Genomic DNA, 17,988 nt, shown 5'->3' on the forward strand with positions numbered 1-17,988 from the left:
GCGCGTCGCGTACACCTTTTCCAAGCACGCTTCAACATTGTCTCTCCACAACACACTCTCGACCCCGAATCTTGATATACCCAATTCCTTTCGGTCCTTCAAACGCGCAAATGATACCCCGAATTGCTTAAATTAGCATTATTCTTCTCTTACCTCCTTTTTCTCATACAGCATGGCGCCGCGACGAGCAGGCCAACCCTTCCGCCGGGTGGGCAAGCAGGGCAACACATCCTACGGTCCACGGAAACCAAAGACAGTCGAAGCATCCTCCTTAAGAAGTACGGAAGCCACATCACAGAACGAGAAGCTCGAAAGTACACGCTTCGCCAACCGCATCGATGAATCCATGGGCTTTGCGCGCTTCGAGTCGGGCAAGAAGAAAGTAGGATGGCTTGTGAACATGCACTCGACTACCATAGAAGATGAGGACGTTCCAGGTGGTAAGGCGGGCGTGGACTACTACTTCCTTGGCGAGGACGGCGACACGTTCAAAGCGACACTCGAATATGATCCGTATTTCCTACTGGCTGTCAAGAAGGGTAGGGAACAGGAGGTTGAGGAATGGTGTCGGAGAGCGCACGAGGGGCTGATTAAGAGCATAAAGAGGGTGCAGAAAGAGGACCTCTCGATGCCCAATCATCTCACTGGATACAGGAGGACGTTCCTTCAGCTGTCGTTTGCGAATGTGAACGACCTCTTAGCTGTGAGGAAAGCGGTCAACCCAGTAGTGGAGAAGAATAAGAAGAACGTTAATGCTATGGATACGTACGCAGAGGTTGCTAAGTAGGTATCCTGACCATACTGGGACGCCCTTTATGCTAACAGTTGACAGTGGAGATGCTGGCTTAGATTTTTTCGATAACGACGATTATGAGTACGAGAAACGAGCGACGACCACGATTGACGCCAGCGATTTCATTTTAGATATACGAGAATACGACGTCCCCTACCACGTACGAGTAGCCATCGATAAGGATGTCCGCATCGGAAACTGGTACACGGTGGAGGCAAAACACGGCGTGATATCCATCACATGTATAGAGGACCGCCTCACGCCTGCTGATCCTGTTGTTATGGCCTATGATATTGAGACAACGAAGCTGCCATTAAAATTCCCGGATGCTGTCTTCGATCAAATCATGATGGTCTCGTACATGATCGATGGCCAAGGCTTCTTGATCACCAATCGCGAGATTGTGTCCGAAGACATCCAGGATTTCGAGTATACACCGAAGCCAGAATACCAAGGACCATTCATGATCTTCAATGAGCCAGATGAGAAGGCGTTAATAGAGCGCTTCTTCGAACACATCAAGGAAGCCCGACCAACTGTCATGGTTACATACAACGGAGACTTCTTCGATTGGCCATTTGTTGAAGCAAGAGCTAGTGTTTTGGGCATCGACATGTATCAGGAGATTGGGTTCAGGAAGAATAGCGAGGACATCTACCAATCTGATTACTGCGCACACATGGACGCCTTTTCCTGGGTCAGTCGAGACAGCTACTTGCCCCAAGGAAGTCGTGGCCTGAAGGCCGTCACGATGGCTAAACTGGGATACGATCCCGACGAGCTCGATCCCGAGTTGATGACACCGTATGCTTCCGAACGCCCTCAGACCCTTGCCGAGTACTCAGTTTCCGATGCTGTAGCCACGTACTATCTGTACATGAAGTATGTGCATCCATTCATTTTCGCCCTATGTAAGATTCTTCCACTGGGTCCGGACGATGCGCTACGAAAGGGTACAGGCACTCTTTGCGAAATGTTGTTAATGGTTCAGGCGTATCAGAAGGGTATCGTACTACCCAACAAGCACCAAGCGCCAAAGGAGGCTTTCTGGGAAGGTCACCTACTAGAGTCAGAAACGTACGTTGGAGGCCACGTCGAGGCCCTCGAAGCTGGAGTCTTCCGAAGCGACATTGCCTACAACTTTGCGGTCGATCCTACTGCCATTGATGAGCTAATAGATGATCTTGATGCGGCCCTCAAGTTCAGCATCGAAGTGGAGGAAAAGAAGAAGATGGAAGACATCACAAATTATGACGAGATCAGGGCTGAGATCGTGGACAAATTGATGCAGCTTAAAGCCACACCGAATCGCAACGAACGACCACTCATCTATCATTTGGATGTTGCATCCATGTACCCGAACATTATGACAACGAATCGACTGCAACCTGATTCCATGATCAAGGAGGCAAATTGCGCAGCCTGCGATTTCAATCGACCAGGAAAGACCTGTGATCGTCGGATGCCATGGGCTTGGAGGGGTGAATACCTACCGGCCAAACGCGACGAGTACAACATGGTTCGTCACGCTCTAGAGAACGAAAAATTCCCTGGAAAGTACGCGAATTCTCCATCACGGACATTCCAACAACTTTCGGAGGAAGAGCAGGCTACGTTTGTGAGGAAACGTTTGACGGACTACTCCAAAAAGATCTACCACAAAGTTCACGACGCCACGACGATTGAGCGGGAAGCGATTATCTGTCAGCGCGAAAACCCATTCTACGTTGACACCGTCAGCGGCTTCCGTGATCGACGATACGACTTCAAGGGCAAACAGAAGGTCTGGAAGGGCAAGACTGAAGCCTTGAAAGCAGCTGGTGCTCCTGCAACTGAAATCGAAAACGCCAAGAAGATGATTGTCCTCTTTGATTCCATGCAGTTGGCTCACAAGGTCATTCTCAACTCTTTCTACGGCTATGTCATGCGAAAAGGATCCCGATGGTACTCCCTAGAGATGGCTGGTGTGACCTGCTTGACAGGTGCACGAATCATCCAGTTGGCTCGATCTCTTGTCGAGCGAATCGGACGGCCCCTGGAACTGGACACTGACGGTATCTGGGCTATCCTACCGGCAACTTTCCCTGAAAACTTCGCTTTCAAACTTACCAACGGCAAGAAGCTGACCATCTCCTACCCGTGCACCATGTTGAACCATCTAGTCCACGCGCAATATACCAATCACCAATACGAGACATTAGCAGACCCACAGACCTTCCGGTACGAGAAGCATAGCGACAACTCCATCTTCTTCGAAGTCGACGGACCGTACAGGGCTATGATTCTACCGACATCGAAAGAAGAGGATAAGAACTTGAAGAAGCGTTACGCTGTGTTTAACCATGACGGCAGCTTGGCCGAATTGAAGGGTTTCGAAGTGAAGCGACGAGGTGAGCTGAAGCTTATCAAGAACTTTCAGGCGCAGATTTTCAAGTTCTTCTTGGAAGGTACTACGCTAGAAGAAACATATGGCGCGGTTGCGAAGGTTGCGAACAGGTGGCTCGACATCCTGGACACTCGTGGCGCGACTTTAGCAGACGAAGAACTCATTGATCTCATTGTTGAGAATAAGAACATGACCAAGACGCTAGAGGAGTATGGAACGCAGAAGTCAACCGCTATCACGACTGCGAAGCGTCTCGCAGAATTCTTAGGGGAGCAGATGGTGAAAGACAAGGGGCTGAATTGCAAGTACATCATTTCCAAGACGCCGAGAAACGCACCTGTCACTGAGCGCGCCATCCCGATGTCTATCTTTTCAGCTGAAGAGTCGGTGAAGCGGTACTTCTTGAGAAAGTGGCTACGAGAGGACCCCGGCGAGATGGATATCAGAGCGGTCCTTGACTGGGATTACTACCGCGAGCGTCTGGCATCTGTCATCCAGAAACTCATCACCATCCCAGCAGCATACCAGAAAGTTCGGAACCCGGTTCCCAGAGTGCCTCATCCGGAGTGGCTTGACCGGAGGATTCGCCAAAAGGAGGACAAATTCCAACAGAAGAAGATGACAGACATGTTTAGCAAGAAGGCACTAACAAATGGAGACGCTAATATTGCAAACAACAAGATCTCTGGTGACCTCGAGGACTTCGGCGCGGCGAAGCTGACCCAAACCCAAACACAGGTGAAGAAAGGCATTGTCACTAAAATGGTCGCAAAGCGGAAACAACCCGAACCTGCAGTGCCCGCTCAAATCGACCCGTACGCCGCGCTGCCGAAAGTCATGCCTTCGATCTCCGAGAACTACCCTGACTGGCTTATGTACCAAAAGCAGAAGTGGAAAATCCAGCGAGAAGCGCGAAAGCGACGGCGGCAACTGTTCGGAGAGAAGCCTGTTGATGCTTCGGACGCGATCGGGAGCTTCTTCAGAAATCAAGCTCAGCTCTTGTTCATTAGTACATGGCAGCTTGTCCAGCTACGACCGACAGAGACACCAGGAGAAGTGAAAGCTTTCGTGTTAATCGACAAGAAAATCCACACTCTTAAGATCATCGTCCCCCGACAGCTATACCTAAATTTGAGAAGCGAGGATCTTCCTGATGTCTCAATCAGCGGCTGCTCGGTGGAAAAGGTTGTCAACCATACCCTTCCAAACGGACATCCATCGATCCATCTGTTCAAACTCCAGATGTCAGAACAAACGTACGTCCAGGAAGCGAACATCATCTCCGCTCTCTTCAATCACTCCAGCGTCGAAGGTGTGTACGAGAAGCAAGTCCCGCTGAACATCCGCGCCATTCTCGACCTTGGATGCACCTGCACCTTTGACGAGTCACAGAAGGGCGTGCTCGGAAAGGGTTTGGAGCAGGGCTTTGATCTGTCAGCGTTGCGAAGAGTACCGACAAAACAGCCCTACCTAGCAGAGGCGCCGCTCAACTACATATACCTATATCATGTCAGCAGCGGAGATCGTAACATCTATGCCATCTTCTCGACATGGAAGAGTGATGCGCATATCATCATTCAAAACAAATCAAAGGACTCGCAAGGCATGCCAAACGTGGACCGGATTTATAGCGACGCTTTGCACAGAAGAATAGAAGATAATCATGGCGAGCCGTGGCAGACAATGATCGATTACCAGGAGGACATCCATTTCCGCACTACAGCAGTAACTACTAAGCGTAAAGCCTTGCTCGAAGTCGGCGACATGATCAAAAAGATGAAAGCCGAAGAAGGCGGGCCTGTTATCGTTGTCATGCAGTCACCGAATCAGGCTCTTCTCTCACATGACATTCCGATTCTGAAGGATCTGCCTATCCTGGCACTGCATCCGGATGAATCTGATAAGCAGCTGCCCCCACTGGGTTGGCAGTCGTTCATTGCTAAACGCCTTGTCGGGCACTATCTCGATCTCGGCTCCTGGGTCGCGCACCTTACGGAGCTGGCTCGTTATGGTGATATCCCCCTATGCAATCTCGAGAGCAATGACCCGCGGTTCCTTATCGATGTGGCATATGCGAGGCGTTTGCAGAAGGATCGTGTGATCCTGTGGTGGTCTGGCCAAGCGAAGCCCGATCACGCTGGGCATGAAAAGGATGATATCCTTGCGCCACTAGAGACGGTCGAGATGCCATCAATCAATAACGCTGGGACATATTCCTCGGTGTGCATCGATTTGAATTTACGCAATCTCGCCATCAACACCATTCTGTCATCATCCTTGATCAACGAGCTCGAGGGCGCAGATTCAGTCTCTTTTAATCCCGCTGCGCCTTCGTATGATGCTGCAAACGATGGAACCAACGTCATCTACTCCGACAATGCCTTCGCAAGTGCAGGTATCACCGTGCTCCGCGAGATGGTCAAAGCCTGGTGGGTGGAAGCCGTTCAAGCCGGCCACGGATTTAGCATGGCGGATGTTATGGTTCAACATCTCGTGCGCTGGGTCAGCAGCCCCGGCTCCTTCCTCTACGACCGGTCTCTGCATTACTATGTGCAGATGATGTCGAAGAAGACGCTCCAGCAACTGATGACGGACTTCAAGCGCGTTGGGTCGCACATCGTCTTCGCCAGTCCGAACCGCCTTCTGTTGCAGACAACGAAAGCGGAAGTTGGCAATGCGTACGCGTATTCTCAGTACATCATCAAAACGATCAAATCAAAACCTTTGTTCCAATTCATGGAGCTCGAAATTAAGGAGTATTGGGACTACCTCGTCTGGTACGATGAATTCAATTACGGAGGCAAGGGATGCAAAGAGGTCGTGGAAGAGGAGAATCAGACGATTGAGAATATCATGTGCTGGCAGCTAGCACAGTTCCTGCCGCCGACGATGCAGCCTACGTTCAATGACTGGGTCGTTGAGTTCATCGAGTTGATGCATGCGCGAAAACGTCCTGCTCCTGCAGCGGACGGCTCGATACCACGGACCACGCAAATTCCTCTCAGACCGTTGACAGTGGATCCTAATGAGCAGACACAAATCTTACCTAAGACGTTCACGAAACCTCTGTTCAGGCAAATATCGACCCTCTTTCGCCGCCAGCACACAGAGATCTTGCACCCCGAACTCGCGGCCGACTACGTCTTCCCACAGCTCCCTGGCTCGCATCTCAAGCTCCAAAACCCAGTGTTGCAACTTGTCAAGAGCATCATGCAGGTCCTATCACTTGACCGCGCAATCTCACTTGAAGCACGGATGCTGAGGAAGGAACTACTCAACCTCTTCGACATCCGGGAGTTCAGTCAGGAAGCGAGTTTTGCGAACCCAAGCGCTGCACTCGTTGTTCATAGCGTTATTTGCGATGAGTGCACATCCTCCCGTGACCTGGACCTCTGCCGAGATAGCTCACTACTTCCTCCTGTACTTCCTGGAGACGCGGATGCTGCGCCACCACCTCCCAAATGGAAATGCGACAACTGCGACTCGAGTTACGATAAGCTACGCATCGAAGAACAGCTCGTGTCGGAGGTGCAGAAGATGGTCCTAGAGTGGTGTACGCAAGACCTAAAGTGTGGTAAATGCAAACGACTGCGCAGCAACGAGTTCATGGAACATTGTGCATGCGCTGGAGAATGGGTTAGTACGAAAAACCGCGGGGAGATCAACAAGCGGCTCAGCGTATACGGTAGCGTTGCTGGCTTTTACGGCTTGAGGATGTTGGAGGCCGTAGTCCAAGAATGTTTAGAAGGATTCTAGGTTCGATCTTACTCAAGCTCACGAAGGGAGATAAGAGTGCCGGCGGATATGGGCGGTAGAACTGGGTGAACTACGGAGTTTGGCGCTGCTACGAATGGCTTGGCTGATCTCGGTTTGATATGGGCTTTTTTCGGCTTCTTTATACCACGGCATTTGAAGGCGTTTATGGCGATTAAGTGGGGTTGAGCTCCGGTTTGCGGATACCTTGTCTACTTTCGGCCCTTGCGTAAGTCGACGGCTCCATATTTCGAATACACGTTGTGTGATATCAACATCTTCAGTTCGTGCATTTACTCTGATGACACTGGACTTCCCATCTTAACAAGCTGAAGATTCCAGTTCGTGGAGGTCGTTGTGATAAGGTGTTCCTTTAACCGAGGGGCTGGTACGTCAGCATACTGAGGGACGTGGTGGGGTCGATCAACGGCATTGAGCACGCAATCTAGCCTAATTATTACAACAGGAACATGGTTGAACTGTCGCCATATCTCCATGGTAAGGTGAGGGGATCGGGCCTTGGTGGTCAGGGGTGCTGGAAGGTATATATGAGAAAGCTCGTCATACATTCGAAGTATTTTTCCGACTGTCTTGACATAAAGTCTCCACGAAGACCGACTTTTGGACGTAGTCAAGCATTGACATTTGTAACTACCTAACGGTTATTACATTCAGTTGATCTTTTTCTCATCTCCTGGTCTTTTCAATTGAAGTCCAACAACAAGTTCTCTTCACAATGGCGCCAGCCCTCACCTCCTCTGCGCCCACGGCTCCCCACGAGCTCGCCAGCAACCTCGAAAACAACACAGCCCCCAAATCCATCTTCCCCGACGGTATCCGCACATCAGGGCAACACGAGCCTATCTATGATCTTGTCCGCCCTTACTCAGATTTCCCCAAGGAAATCAAAGGCGCAACCGCGTGGGCAAAAGAAGAGTATGAAAACAACGCCGAACGCTGGACACACGTCTTTTCCGAAAACGAGATCAAGGAGATTAGCGATGCGGCAGACGCTTTCGTCGCCTCCGGCACGCCCTTGACGGGTATCTCAAAGGAGAAGTTCCAGCTCCCTGAGTTTTCCCGCTTTCTCGAGCCCCTCCGCAAAGAGCTCATCGACGGCAAAGGCTTCATTCTGTTCAAGGGCCTCCCAGTGCAGAAATGGGGCAATTCTAAATCTGCCGTTGCGTACATGGGTCTAGGCACATACCTGGGATACTTTGTCTCGCAGAACAGCCGCGGCCATGTGCTCGGGCACGTCAAAGATCTCGGCGAAGACGCTACGCAGATTGATAAAGTGCGCATCTACAGGACCAACGCACGGCAGTTCTTCCACGCCGACGATTCCGATTTGGTCGGCTTGTTGTGCGTAGCCAAGGCGTTGGAGGGTGGGGAGAGCGACTTGGTGAGCAGCCACTCGGTGTGGAATGATTTACAGGTGAATCATCCCGACGTGGCTGAATTATTAACGAAGCCCATTTGGTACTTTGATCGCAAGGGAGAGGTAAGTAAGGGCCAGCAGGGTTGGATGAGGACGGCAGTATTCTACCTCGAGACGGGCGATAACCCAAGAGTCTACTCCAAGTAAGTCGCCTGCCACCTCCTCGCTTATGCGAATACCACCATGTCGAAGTGCAGACGACACTAACACCTCTGCGTAGGTGGGATCCCTACTTTGTTCGTTCCCTAACTCGATTCTCTGACGCCGGCCTGATCCCAGCTCTTTCAGAGGAGCAGAACCGGGCCGCCCTGATTCTGGAGGAAACTTGTCTCAAGCTCGCTCTACACATGATCCTCGATATCGGCGATATCCAGTTCTTGTCCAACAACCATATCTTCCATGCTCGGACAGCGTACAAAGACTTCCCACCGCCAGCGCCGAGGAGGCAGCTCATGAGGCTGTGGCTCAGCACACCAGAGGAAGAGGGTGGGTGGAAGTTGCCATTCCATGATAGTAGGGAGAAGAAGAGGGGCGGTATTCAGGTCGATGATACAGCGCCTGTTGCGCCTGAAGATGCAGAGTAGAAACGGTGGGACGATGTTAGTGGCTGATGCCTGATCTGTACTTAAAATTAGAAATATTCCATAACCCAAACTTGAAGCCTTGGTCTCTGTTCTCACACGGAGAGAAAATGTATAGATAACGAGACGAGCGTTTGTGAGAAATTGGTATCACATCTTATTCTGCGCACTGCTGTACTCCACCAAACCCACAAACTTAGTGTGCCGAACGCCGCGCATGCCGTCTGAATTCTGCATGCCAAGTTCGATACAATGGCGATCCTATTGCGCATCAATTCTGAGCGTCTGAAGCGAACGGAGTCCCCTACCCTGTGTTCGTCTAATGTCAAACGCACAGGCGCCAGACCTTTCGCCTCGCTGTCCAACCTGCTTTTTGCAAATTTCAATCTTCAATCTTCAATCGTCCAAATCGCTGCTCTCCTAGAACCCCCTACCCCGGCCGCGGCCGCCACCTCGTCCACCACCTCCCCTTCCTCCACGTCCTCGTGGTCCACCCCTTCCGCCGCCGCGTCCACCAGCAGCGCCACCGCGGTCCGTTTCTTTCCTCGCCTTGTTCTTGGGCTTTGGCGCATCGTCGATAAGGAGAGTGTCGAGAGGTAATGAATCAGGGAGAATGATGTAGCGGATTGTTGAGCCGCGGACGGTCATTGAGTCGAGGGCTACGATGTCGCGGGATTTGGGTGTGTATTTGACGGCTCGGAGCGCGACGTTCATGAGGGGCGAGACGGAGGTTATGGTGCCGTTCACGATTGTGCCTGTGTAAATGTTAGAATGATCTCTGCAAGTGCGTTGAGATAAGTTTGAAGTGAGAAGAGAGCTTGCGCGACTAAAAGACAGACGCGCATTATAAGCCAGGAAATCGGGCGCCAAAGAATAGCCACTCAAAGGCGTCCAGCTGAAACGAAACCGATTCATGTGAATTGTACGTACCATTCTTGAGTTCGACTGTGACCGTCTCATTCTGGCATTTCATAAGGAATCTGCATGGCGGTTAGCTTAGCTCTACTCGACACTCAATGGTACTGACCGGACGAGCTTCATTTTGCCTATTTCAACTGTTTGTGACTTGGAAATTCAAATTGCCGGCTGCGGTATCGATAGATTGCGGGATCGTAGTCACGGTGTTGCGGCAGTGAGGGTCAACTTGCGGGGAGCTCTAGTTTGGAAATTGCGATCGAGCTGCCAGGCTGCACGGGCCGTGGTTTATCCGGAAACTCATCACGTGCTCGCACCTTCACTACGGCCCCGCTGGTTCAGCCGCCCTCTATTTGCAGTAATGTCGCTATGGATTAGACAGAAGCTCTGAATAAGTTGGTAGGTAGGCTTTACCTATCAGTTAGTCCATATTACGTAGAGGTGTACTATCCAACTAAGTCGCTTTCACTGCCTGCTAGCGCTCGGGATATCAGGATTGGGCAAGAAATCGAAGCGGTTGAGCTTGCAGTACTATATTTAGTACCTTCATCTATGACTATAGTGCTCAAGTAGTATCTTGATCATGCAGCCTAAATAATCTCGCTAACCTCTTAACTCCCTTTCACTTCTGACATTCCCTACCTTCACCACGTAGTAGACCGTACTATGTGTTTGCATACTGAATAACAAGAGGACGCCCCCACAGTAGTATAAATTCAATGCAGGGCCCAACAGTAAACGACGCTCTACCATTGTCTCAACTCACCATGTCTTAGTCTAGATTGCTTCTGTAGAACCCTCTCGTCAACTCTATCTTCTCTAGCTCTTCCCACATTCCAGTACTCTCACTCCGTGGCCTAACCATGGTCAAGCGCAAAGCACCTGCTACCGGTACTAGACACCAAAGCAAGCGCCCGAAGCCATCCACAACTCCCCAATCCTTCGTTTGGAGGCCAAAAGATTGGGATCTAAAGCGCGGCATCACTCACGAAGTCTCCTTACTCGTCAGTCGGATCGACCGCAAACAGCTGGTTGTAAAGAAAATTATGAAGATTAAATCAAATTCCGATAACGACCCTCGGCCCATTGAGATCCGAGCTCTTTCGTTACTACCTGACTGTAACAGGGTAGTAAACACCCTCTTCTATTCCCCTTCCGATCCTGATCCTGGGCGCGGGACGGCGTTCTTCGCACACTATCCCTTGGGAGATCTTGCGCAGTGGAAGGAGCGAGATTTCGATAGTAAGAACCACAAACCAATACCAGAGAGCTTCATCTGGCGTTTCTTCCTACAGATCAGTCAGGCGCAGGCCTTCGTACAAAATCTGATTGGTCCAAACCGCGACCAGCGAGGATGTATACTCCACCGAGATATCAAGCCCAAGAACATTCTCGTCGTCGACAACGGCACGACATATCCATCATTCAAGCTACACGACTTCGGCTGCGCGCTAATGTACCGGGAATCGAAGGCTCAGCAAGAAGCGCGCTGCGGAACATTCCACTATCAACCACCAGAGATTCCTATAATCAATACGACGGCAGCTGAGACGTGGGCTTTGGGAGCATGCGTCCACTTCCTCGCAACTGGAAATGCGCCAATCCAGAACTTCGGACAATATGCTGTCACACGATTCAATGAGAACCACAAACATCCAGATTCCGCGCGGGGCTACTCTTCTCCGGATCACTACTATAGCGCCCGAGTTCCTCGCCAGGTGACGCCAATCAATCTTTCCAGGGAGCAGCAGAGGCTACGAGGCATCGGTCCCGATAATCACCAATACAGTGATGAGCTGAATGCGTGGATGACACGGTGTTTAAGTCATTCTCCGAACACGAGGCCAACGGCAGATCGGTTGGTTAACAGCATGAGTCTCGTGGCCCGCGGGTTGTTGAAGCGTATGGGAGGAAAGACAGCTCTGGTGGACCTGGACGTAAAGTTCAGTGCCATCGCGTGAACCGGACAATCATCTTCTTGTAGCCCCCAATATAACGACTGCCAAGTAGGATGCCAGCGCCTCAGTCTGCGCTCTTCCATATCCTCACAATCACCAGCTTCTCCCAGCCTGCTTTGTTCCCACTCGATCCCACTGTCTCCGCGTTCCAACCAGAGCCCCAATCTCTAATACGAGCCTTCACCACCTCTGGTTTGTTCTGTGCGCACAATAGCACGTATGCAACTCCTCTTTCATCGCTCAGGATTTCCGGTACCTGTTCCAGCATTCTGTTCGTCACCACCATGCCATCTTCACCTCCCGCGTATGACAGCTGCAATAAATAAGAGTCCTGTTGGAATGAAGTAGCCTTTTTGCCTTCCGCAATCGTGTTGTAGTATTCATGGCGGGATAGGTCGGGGAGCTCGGCGGGTACATAAGGCGGGTTGAAAATGAACACATCGATAGAGTGCGGCCGAATGGCAGAACCCAAATCGCCATTCACGACGTCCAAAAAGACAGAGCGTCCGTTCTCCCTTTCCTTGATCGCATCTCGAACTGTTTGCGAAGCTGCTCGGCATGCGAAGCTGTTGATATCAGTCCCTAGTGTCAGAGTATCTTGTCGACCAAATATGCTTTGCGTATTCGCAGCAACGAAAGCTAGGACGACGCCCGAGCCGACGCCCACTTCGAGCACCAACGGTGGGGAAGAATTCGCATGTTTGAATCGGTCCTGTAGAAAGGAAGTTTCTGAGGGCGACGAGAGTGTGTCTAGAAGTAGGTACGAGTCTTCCGCCGGCTCGTATACGCGGTCGAAGCAGACGTGGGACGTCGAGGGTGTTGGTAACATAGTTGGAGGATTATGCGAAGTCGGGAAATGTTGCAGTTGGCCAATTGGGGAAGGCGGAGCTCGGGTAATGCCGAGGCTGAGGTCATCGCATGCTTTCGTAGTCAATTCATCATCACTCATCTTCGAGTTCATCATTCACAACATTCTTTATTCTTTCTATAACAATGAGGCCTTGTATACGACTCTTAGCTATAGCGACTGATGCCGGGGCATCAAGACCCTTCAGACCAGCCCCAGCGGCTTTATTACCACCGATACCTCTTTACAGACGCCTTCTAAGGTCACATCGAAAGCGGCTAGGCATAGAAGAACGTCTTCTCGGGGATCTGTACGTCAAGGCTGAGTTCAGAGCTCACAAAAACATCGACAATCCTGTACAAATTGTATGTCACGCTCATTGCAGCACCACGAGTATAGTATCAACTAACCCAACCAGATTGGTTTTCTCTCAGAGTGGCAACAGTACTGTCAAATGCTCGAGGGTGACTCTTGGAAGGAAGCCAAAATGGAGAAGATCAAGATTGACAAGATGAGTGGTGTGTTCAAAATGTTAACCCTCTGCTTCGCAATTCACTAAGTAATTGCAGATCAACAAATTGGGCAACTCTACGAACTCATGCAGGCGATTAAAAAACAAGCCGATGCGGATGCCGAGGAAGAGAAAGCCAAAATCATAGGAACTCTTGACAACAAGTCAAAGACCGAGTAGTGGTCAATATGTGAAGTCCCAATATGGCCATTGCACGCTTTAGGACAAACGTAAATTACTTCACGCTCGACAACGAACAAAAAGGCCCTATTGGATACTTCACATGCTACTCCAGAACATGTACTATAAATATCAGCAATACCCAAATAAGTTATGGACATCTCCTACGTCCACATCGCCTGGCAGCCTAGATTGTTTCTCTGAGATCAGTCACAAGCACCATCTCCCTCATCTATAAGCCTTCCAACATAACACCGCCAAGGGGCTTGAACGGCTGCTGGGAGCTGCGGGAAACTTCCTCCAGCATTGGAAATCGGTCTCCAACCTCATCCTCCGATTGTTCAAGATGTGTGGGTGCACACTGTACGACTCCCCAACATGCGGGCATTCCTGGATCTCCATGAGCCAGCCTTGCGGGTTCCTCTCAGATCTCCTCAATTGTCCCTATCGACAAACATACCAGACCTTGATCGCACCACACTACACTTGTCCTATGTGCAACGGTGGTTTCGCAGATCAAGAAACGATGGAGATGGTTCAAGGACCGTGGGGATGCAATCAGATGATCCGATATCACGTCGGTGGCAAATTTGCGATTCCTGGGCAATGGGGTAACGCGCCATTGATGTCAAGCGGCTGGGGCGGGCCTGCCATGACTTCTGGTGCTGTGGTGCATACGAATGGTTTCACGTACGACCACAGACTCACAGGGCCATATGGGCCTCGTCCAATGATAACCAATCCTCCAATGATTGCTGGTGGACCAATGATTTGCGGCGACTACGGCGCTTTCGACGATGACTACGACGATGACTTTGGTTGGGGTTTCGACGATAGGAGGCGGAGGAGGAGCAAACACAAGAGCCACTACAAGTATCGATACTCCACCAAACCTGTGACGAATTGCACGGTCATGTAAGCTTCAATAGGCTTGATGGAGAAATTTGCTAAGACATTTATGTATTGGGTAATGGCTAAAGGGAATTGTTCGTCTCCTCTGGGGTGGCTGTTCACCGGCTTATGATCGAGTCCTGCTTAGCGGATCTCGTCAATGTAACGCGGCAGCAGTACTAGTGAGCAACGGTCACGAGTCCTACAATGACATGTATATAAGTCTCCTCGTTCGCAGTGACATATAGCAAACACGCGTGACCAGCAAGGCACTCATGCATCGGGACTTGAAGTAGTATCTTTGCCGACGCCAGCCCCGCGACACGTCAAACATCGAAGCGTGCAGCGCTCAGTCTCTCGCACGCCGCTCCGTCAGTTCACACTGGCGCTGGACCAGGCTCACAGCCACCTACGTCCCATATCTACTATAATCATTAGTTTGCAACGTCGCGACGTCTATCTTTTCACCCGTTCAGTTTGCTAGGCAACAATATCGCGGGGTAGTACAAGGATAGCTGCATTTCTTCCTTCGGCTCGCTCCGTCAAGCAAGTAACGAACAACAACAAACACCGTACCCTTCACACGACAACATCGCAAACAATTCGTCAACATGGCGTCCTTTTTCGAAAACCTATGGCTCTCCATCTTCACCCCTGGCCCGACGCCCACACTCCTCGTCGCAACAAACGCCTCCTTCGCCGCCCTCCAGCTCCTCCTCTTCGCCATGTTGCTCGCGACCTACAGCATACACTTCTTTATCCTCTCATTCTTATGTGGAGGTCTATGGTGGTCAATCAACTGGTTTGCGGCTGAGATTCGCGCTGCGCAGGCAAAAGAGGAGGAGGCGAAGCGCATTCGGGAAGCACGCAGAGGGAAGGAGAAAGGAGCTACGGGTGACGATGGGGAGGCAATGGATACGGGAGATGATACGGAGGTTGACACCGAAGTCGAACAAAAATACAAACAAGCACCCAGGCCGAAACACAATACACCGCGTGCGCCGCGCCCGGAGACGCAGAGTACGGTGTTTGTTGAGAGACCCAGTGGAAGTGGAAGGGATGGGGCCCCGCAAGCTTCTTCGGCTGGTGTCAGAGAGCCTACAGCTACAAGTACCACGGGTGCTACGACGAGGCTTGCGCCACTGGACGATGCGCTGAAGAAGAGGAAGGGGTTGGGGGATTCGACGGGGGACCTAAGTACGGATAGTGAGTGGGAGAAGCTATCTGAAGATTCCGGGGATAGATGATAGACGTGTGCTGTTAACGCTTGTGGTTCGGACGCTCTTCCGCACGCTGATATAGGATCTGGGATACTAGACGCGTCAAACAAAGTCATGGAGATGTACTAGTTACCTGACCCACGTGAACACGCGATATGCTCCTTCCTGCCCTGCATATGTCATGTTCACACTGTCCGATAGGGCAATACAAAGTTGATGTCTCCATATACTCGTTGCTCCAGTCTCCTTCTGAACCAGGTCAACCGGTGTCTACCTCATGTTGCTGCCCAACCATGCGAGATGGAATGGCCGTGCTTGCCATTGCTCGGAATGCCCCGCAATACACCCAGCTCCACCCATCACTGTGTGCCAGGCACCAAGATTTGAGCACTCTCAGGCAACGCTCAAAGTGAATTGCACACATCGCAGATGAAGACGCGTCACCTCCACCCACATCGGTAGAGGTCTTTTTGGCTGTGCGAGTAGTTGACTCCTCGAGCTGCTTCCGACTACGCACCATCCCCCGCCATATCCATATCCACGACTTGCCTTGTCATGGCATCTCTCAACGCCCCTTTGAGCGTCGCAGACCTAGTCGCGCAAGCCGGGAACTACACATACAATGTGCACATACCCCTGGCAAGCTGGCTGCGCACAGCTAGTACTATGCAGAAAGAGGTGCGTTGCGTCATACCATGATGCATGCCCAAGCTCACGATTACAGGCCCAGGTCTACGAAGCAGAAGGCAACGACGCGCAAACATACTTGCTCCTATACCGACACGCCCATCTCGTCCTCCAACACCTACAGGCTCACCCTGACAGAAACAAGCCTGAAAATCGGAGAGCGCTCAACGCTGCCACGGCGACAGTCGGCAGTGATCTGAAGAAGCTTGAGGAGATCGCGCCCCGGATAAAGAGGAGACATGAGGAATATCAGGAGAGGAGAGGTAGACAGCTAGAGGCTGTGAAGTCGCTACAGGGGAAAGGCGTCAAGAACCTCCCACAGGAGCTCGATGGTCTTTCATTATATGATCGAGGGTCAAAGAGGACGTCATACGATTCGAGACCTACGCTTGATGCCCGTGCTCAAGAGAATCACTCGCTAGCTGCGAGACTGGCACAGAGAGAAGTAAAGCGGAGGGATACGGCGAGGAGAAGTGTTAGACAACATGGAGTATCGGAAGAGGAGGAGCAAGAGCGACGGACAGGAGGCACATGGGACAGTTGGCAGGAAGAACTTGCGCAGCAAGGCAATGCTGAAGATGACCTTTCAAATCAACTCCAGGAAGTCGCGCGTCTACAGCAGAATGGTCACAGCACTTCCTACATATCAGTAAGCTACACCTAATGTCCTTCTTTTCGATTCAGTACTAACAAGTGCAGCATCCAACATCCCAATCGGCGTCCGCATATCACTATCCTTCAGTACCACACAAGACGGCTCAAGAGAGGTGGTCAGACTCAAAGCAGTCGTCTACTACAGCACCCGCTCGACCTCCAAAAGAACATATATACAGATCTTCGGGTACACCATTGGTGCCTCCTCCACTGCCTCCAAAACCACCAACGCCTGGACGATTCGAGAACCCACGACCGCCACCGATACCCGGCAAAGTCTTAGAAAGCGCACCGCCACTTCCTTCAAAGGTCTTGGATCAGCGCCCGCTCACCCCCTCCACCGAACTCGACGAATTTACTTTCAAACCCACCGCCTACCTCGAGAATGGCGACCCTCTTCGCCCTGTTTTCCTGCCGTCCCAACTACGACAACAATTCCTCTCCGTCGCCTCCAGCAATACGCGTCTCAATCTCGAAACCTGCGGCATGCTGTGTGGGATCCTAAAATCCAACGCCCTCTTCATAACGCGGCTGATCGTGCCGGAGCAGACAAGCACGAGCGATACGTGTGAGACTCTGAACGAGGAGGAACTGTTTGATTATTGCGATAAGGAGGAGTTGATGGTACTCGGGTGGATTCATACCCATCCAACCCAGACATGCTTTATGAGTAGTAGGGATTTACATACGCATGTGGGTTATCAGGTCATGATGCCCGAGAGTGTGGCGATTGTTTGTGCGCCGAGTAAGGTGCCAAGGTATGTTGTTGTCCTCTTGCTCTCCGTCTCTTGTTGCTCTATCCACGATGGTTTGAGATGGGTAGTATGCTAACTAGAATTGTAGTTGGGGATGCTTCCGCCTTACCGATCCTCCAGGCAAACAAGCGATCCTAAACTGCACCAAGCCTGGTATCTTCCACCCCCACGACGTGGATAATATATACACGGAAGCGCTCAAACCGGGCCACGTGGTTGAGCTAACCAACGCGCCACTGGAGATTGTAGACATGCGACCGAAGAAGGAATTATAGTGCAATGGGCATCATGGCCGCGTGGTGGACTAATAGAGTTCTGGGATGGATCAATTCTGCATAGCGAGGTGTTTTGGTATCGTCGCAAGAATTCATGACTTAGAAGACTTTTGCATGGATCCTTAGGAGCATTTTGGCAGACAT

At 51.2% G+C, this 17,988-nt stretch overlaps 9 protein-coding genes across 9 annotated transcripts; 7 read left to right on the forward strand and 2 right to left on the reverse strand.

Annotated features, from left to right (window-relative positions):
- Nucleotides 1-172: 172 nt before the first annotated feature.
- On the forward strand, nt 173-6,935 carry K460DRAFT_408274 (DNA polymeras-like protein epsilon; the record flags this gene model as incomplete). Its single annotated transcript, XM_040937146.1, has 2 exons — nt 173-783; nt 833-6,935. 2 exons carry the CDS (start codon nt 173-175, stop codon nt 6,933-6,935), a joined length of 6,714 nt encoding a protein of 2,237 aa, XP_040786519.1.
- Nucleotides 6,936-7,533: 598 nt separating this feature from the next.
- K460DRAFT_368823 (Clavaminate synthase-like protein) lies at nt 7,534-9,050 on the forward strand. Its single transcript, XM_040933850.1, has 2 exons — nt 7,534-8,513; nt 8,591-9,050. The coding sequence occupies exons 1-2, from the start codon at nt 7,669-7,671 to the stop codon at nt 8,952-8,954; spliced, it is 1,209 nt and encodes a 402-aa protein (XP_040786520.1). The 5' UTR covers nt 7,534-7,668; the 3' UTR covers nt 8,955-9,050.
- A 321-nt stretch (nt 9,051-9,371) lies between these two features.
- Nucleotides 9,372-9,992, reverse strand: K460DRAFT_378994 (Sm-like ribonucleoprotein; the record flags this gene model as incomplete). The annotated part of the gene is made up of 3 exons (XM_040935128.1): nt 9,372-9,706; nt 9,882-9,931; nt 9,979-9,992. 3 exons carry the CDS (start codon nt 9,990-9,992, stop codon nt 9,372-9,374), a joined length of 399 nt encoding a protein of 132 aa, XP_040786521.1.
- Nucleotides 9,993-10,584: 592 nt separating this feature from the next.
- K460DRAFT_154867 (serine/threonine protein kinase-like protein) lies at nt 10,585-11,858 on the forward strand. Its single transcript, XM_040926837.1, has one exon. It carries the CDS (start codon nt 10,730-10,732, stop codon nt 11,825-11,827), a length of 1,098 nt encoding a protein of 365 aa, XP_040786522.1. The 5' UTR covers nt 10,585-10,729; the 3' UTR covers nt 11,828-11,858.
- Nucleotides 11,605-12,742, reverse strand: K460DRAFT_154870 (uncharacterized protein). Its single transcript, XM_040926838.1, has one exon. It carries the CDS (start codon nt 12,651-12,653, stop codon nt 11,889-11,891), a length of 765 nt encoding a protein of 254 aa, XP_040786523.1. The 5' UTR covers nt 12,654-12,742; the 3' UTR covers nt 11,605-11,888.
- Nucleotides 12,743-12,817: 75 nt separating this feature from the next.
- Nucleotides 12,818-13,230, forward strand: K460DRAFT_287739 (ACN9-domain-containing protein; the record flags this gene model as incomplete). The annotated part of the gene is made up of 2 exons (XM_040928990.1): nt 12,818-13,036; nt 13,090-13,230. 2 exons carry the CDS (start codon nt 12,818-12,820, stop codon nt 13,228-13,230), a joined length of 360 nt encoding a protein of 119 aa, XP_040786524.1.
- A 478-nt stretch (nt 13,231-13,708) lies between these two features.
- Nucleotides 13,709-14,281, forward strand: K460DRAFT_378998 (uncharacterized protein; the record flags this gene model as incomplete). The annotated part of the gene is made up of 1 exon (XM_040935129.1): nt 13,709-14,281. One exon carries the CDS (start codon nt 13,709-13,711, stop codon nt 14,279-14,281), a length of 573 nt encoding a protein of 190 aa, XP_040786525.1.
- Nucleotides 14,282-14,600: 319 nt separating this feature from the next.
- K460DRAFT_368828 (Pkr1-domain-containing protein) lies at nt 14,601-15,730 on the forward strand. Its single transcript, XM_040933851.1, has one exon. It carries the CDS (start codon nt 14,865-14,867, stop codon nt 15,498-15,500), a length of 636 nt encoding a protein of 211 aa, XP_040786526.1. The 5' UTR covers nt 14,601-14,864; the 3' UTR covers nt 15,501-15,730.
- A 298-nt stretch (nt 15,731-16,028) lies between these two features.
- Nucleotides 16,029-17,844, forward strand: K460DRAFT_289121 (uncharacterized protein; the record flags this gene model as incomplete). The annotated part of the gene is made up of 4 exons (XM_040929097.1): nt 16,029-16,151; nt 16,198-16,809; nt 16,860-17,572; nt 17,658-17,844. 4 exons carry the CDS (start codon nt 16,029-16,031, stop codon nt 17,842-17,844), a joined length of 1,635 nt encoding a protein of 544 aa, XP_040786527.1.
- Nucleotides 17,845-17,988: the final 144 nt, after the last annotated feature.

The sequence above is a fragment of the Cucurbitaria berberidis genome (genome assembly GCF_010015615.1).
Source record: "Cucurbitaria berberidis CBS 394.84 unplaced genomic scaffold K460scaffold_4, whole genome shotgun sequence".
Classification (NCBI taxonomy): Eukaryota; Fungi; Ascomycota; class Dothideomycetes; order Pleosporales; family Cucurbitariaceae; genus Cucurbitaria; species Cucurbitaria berberidis.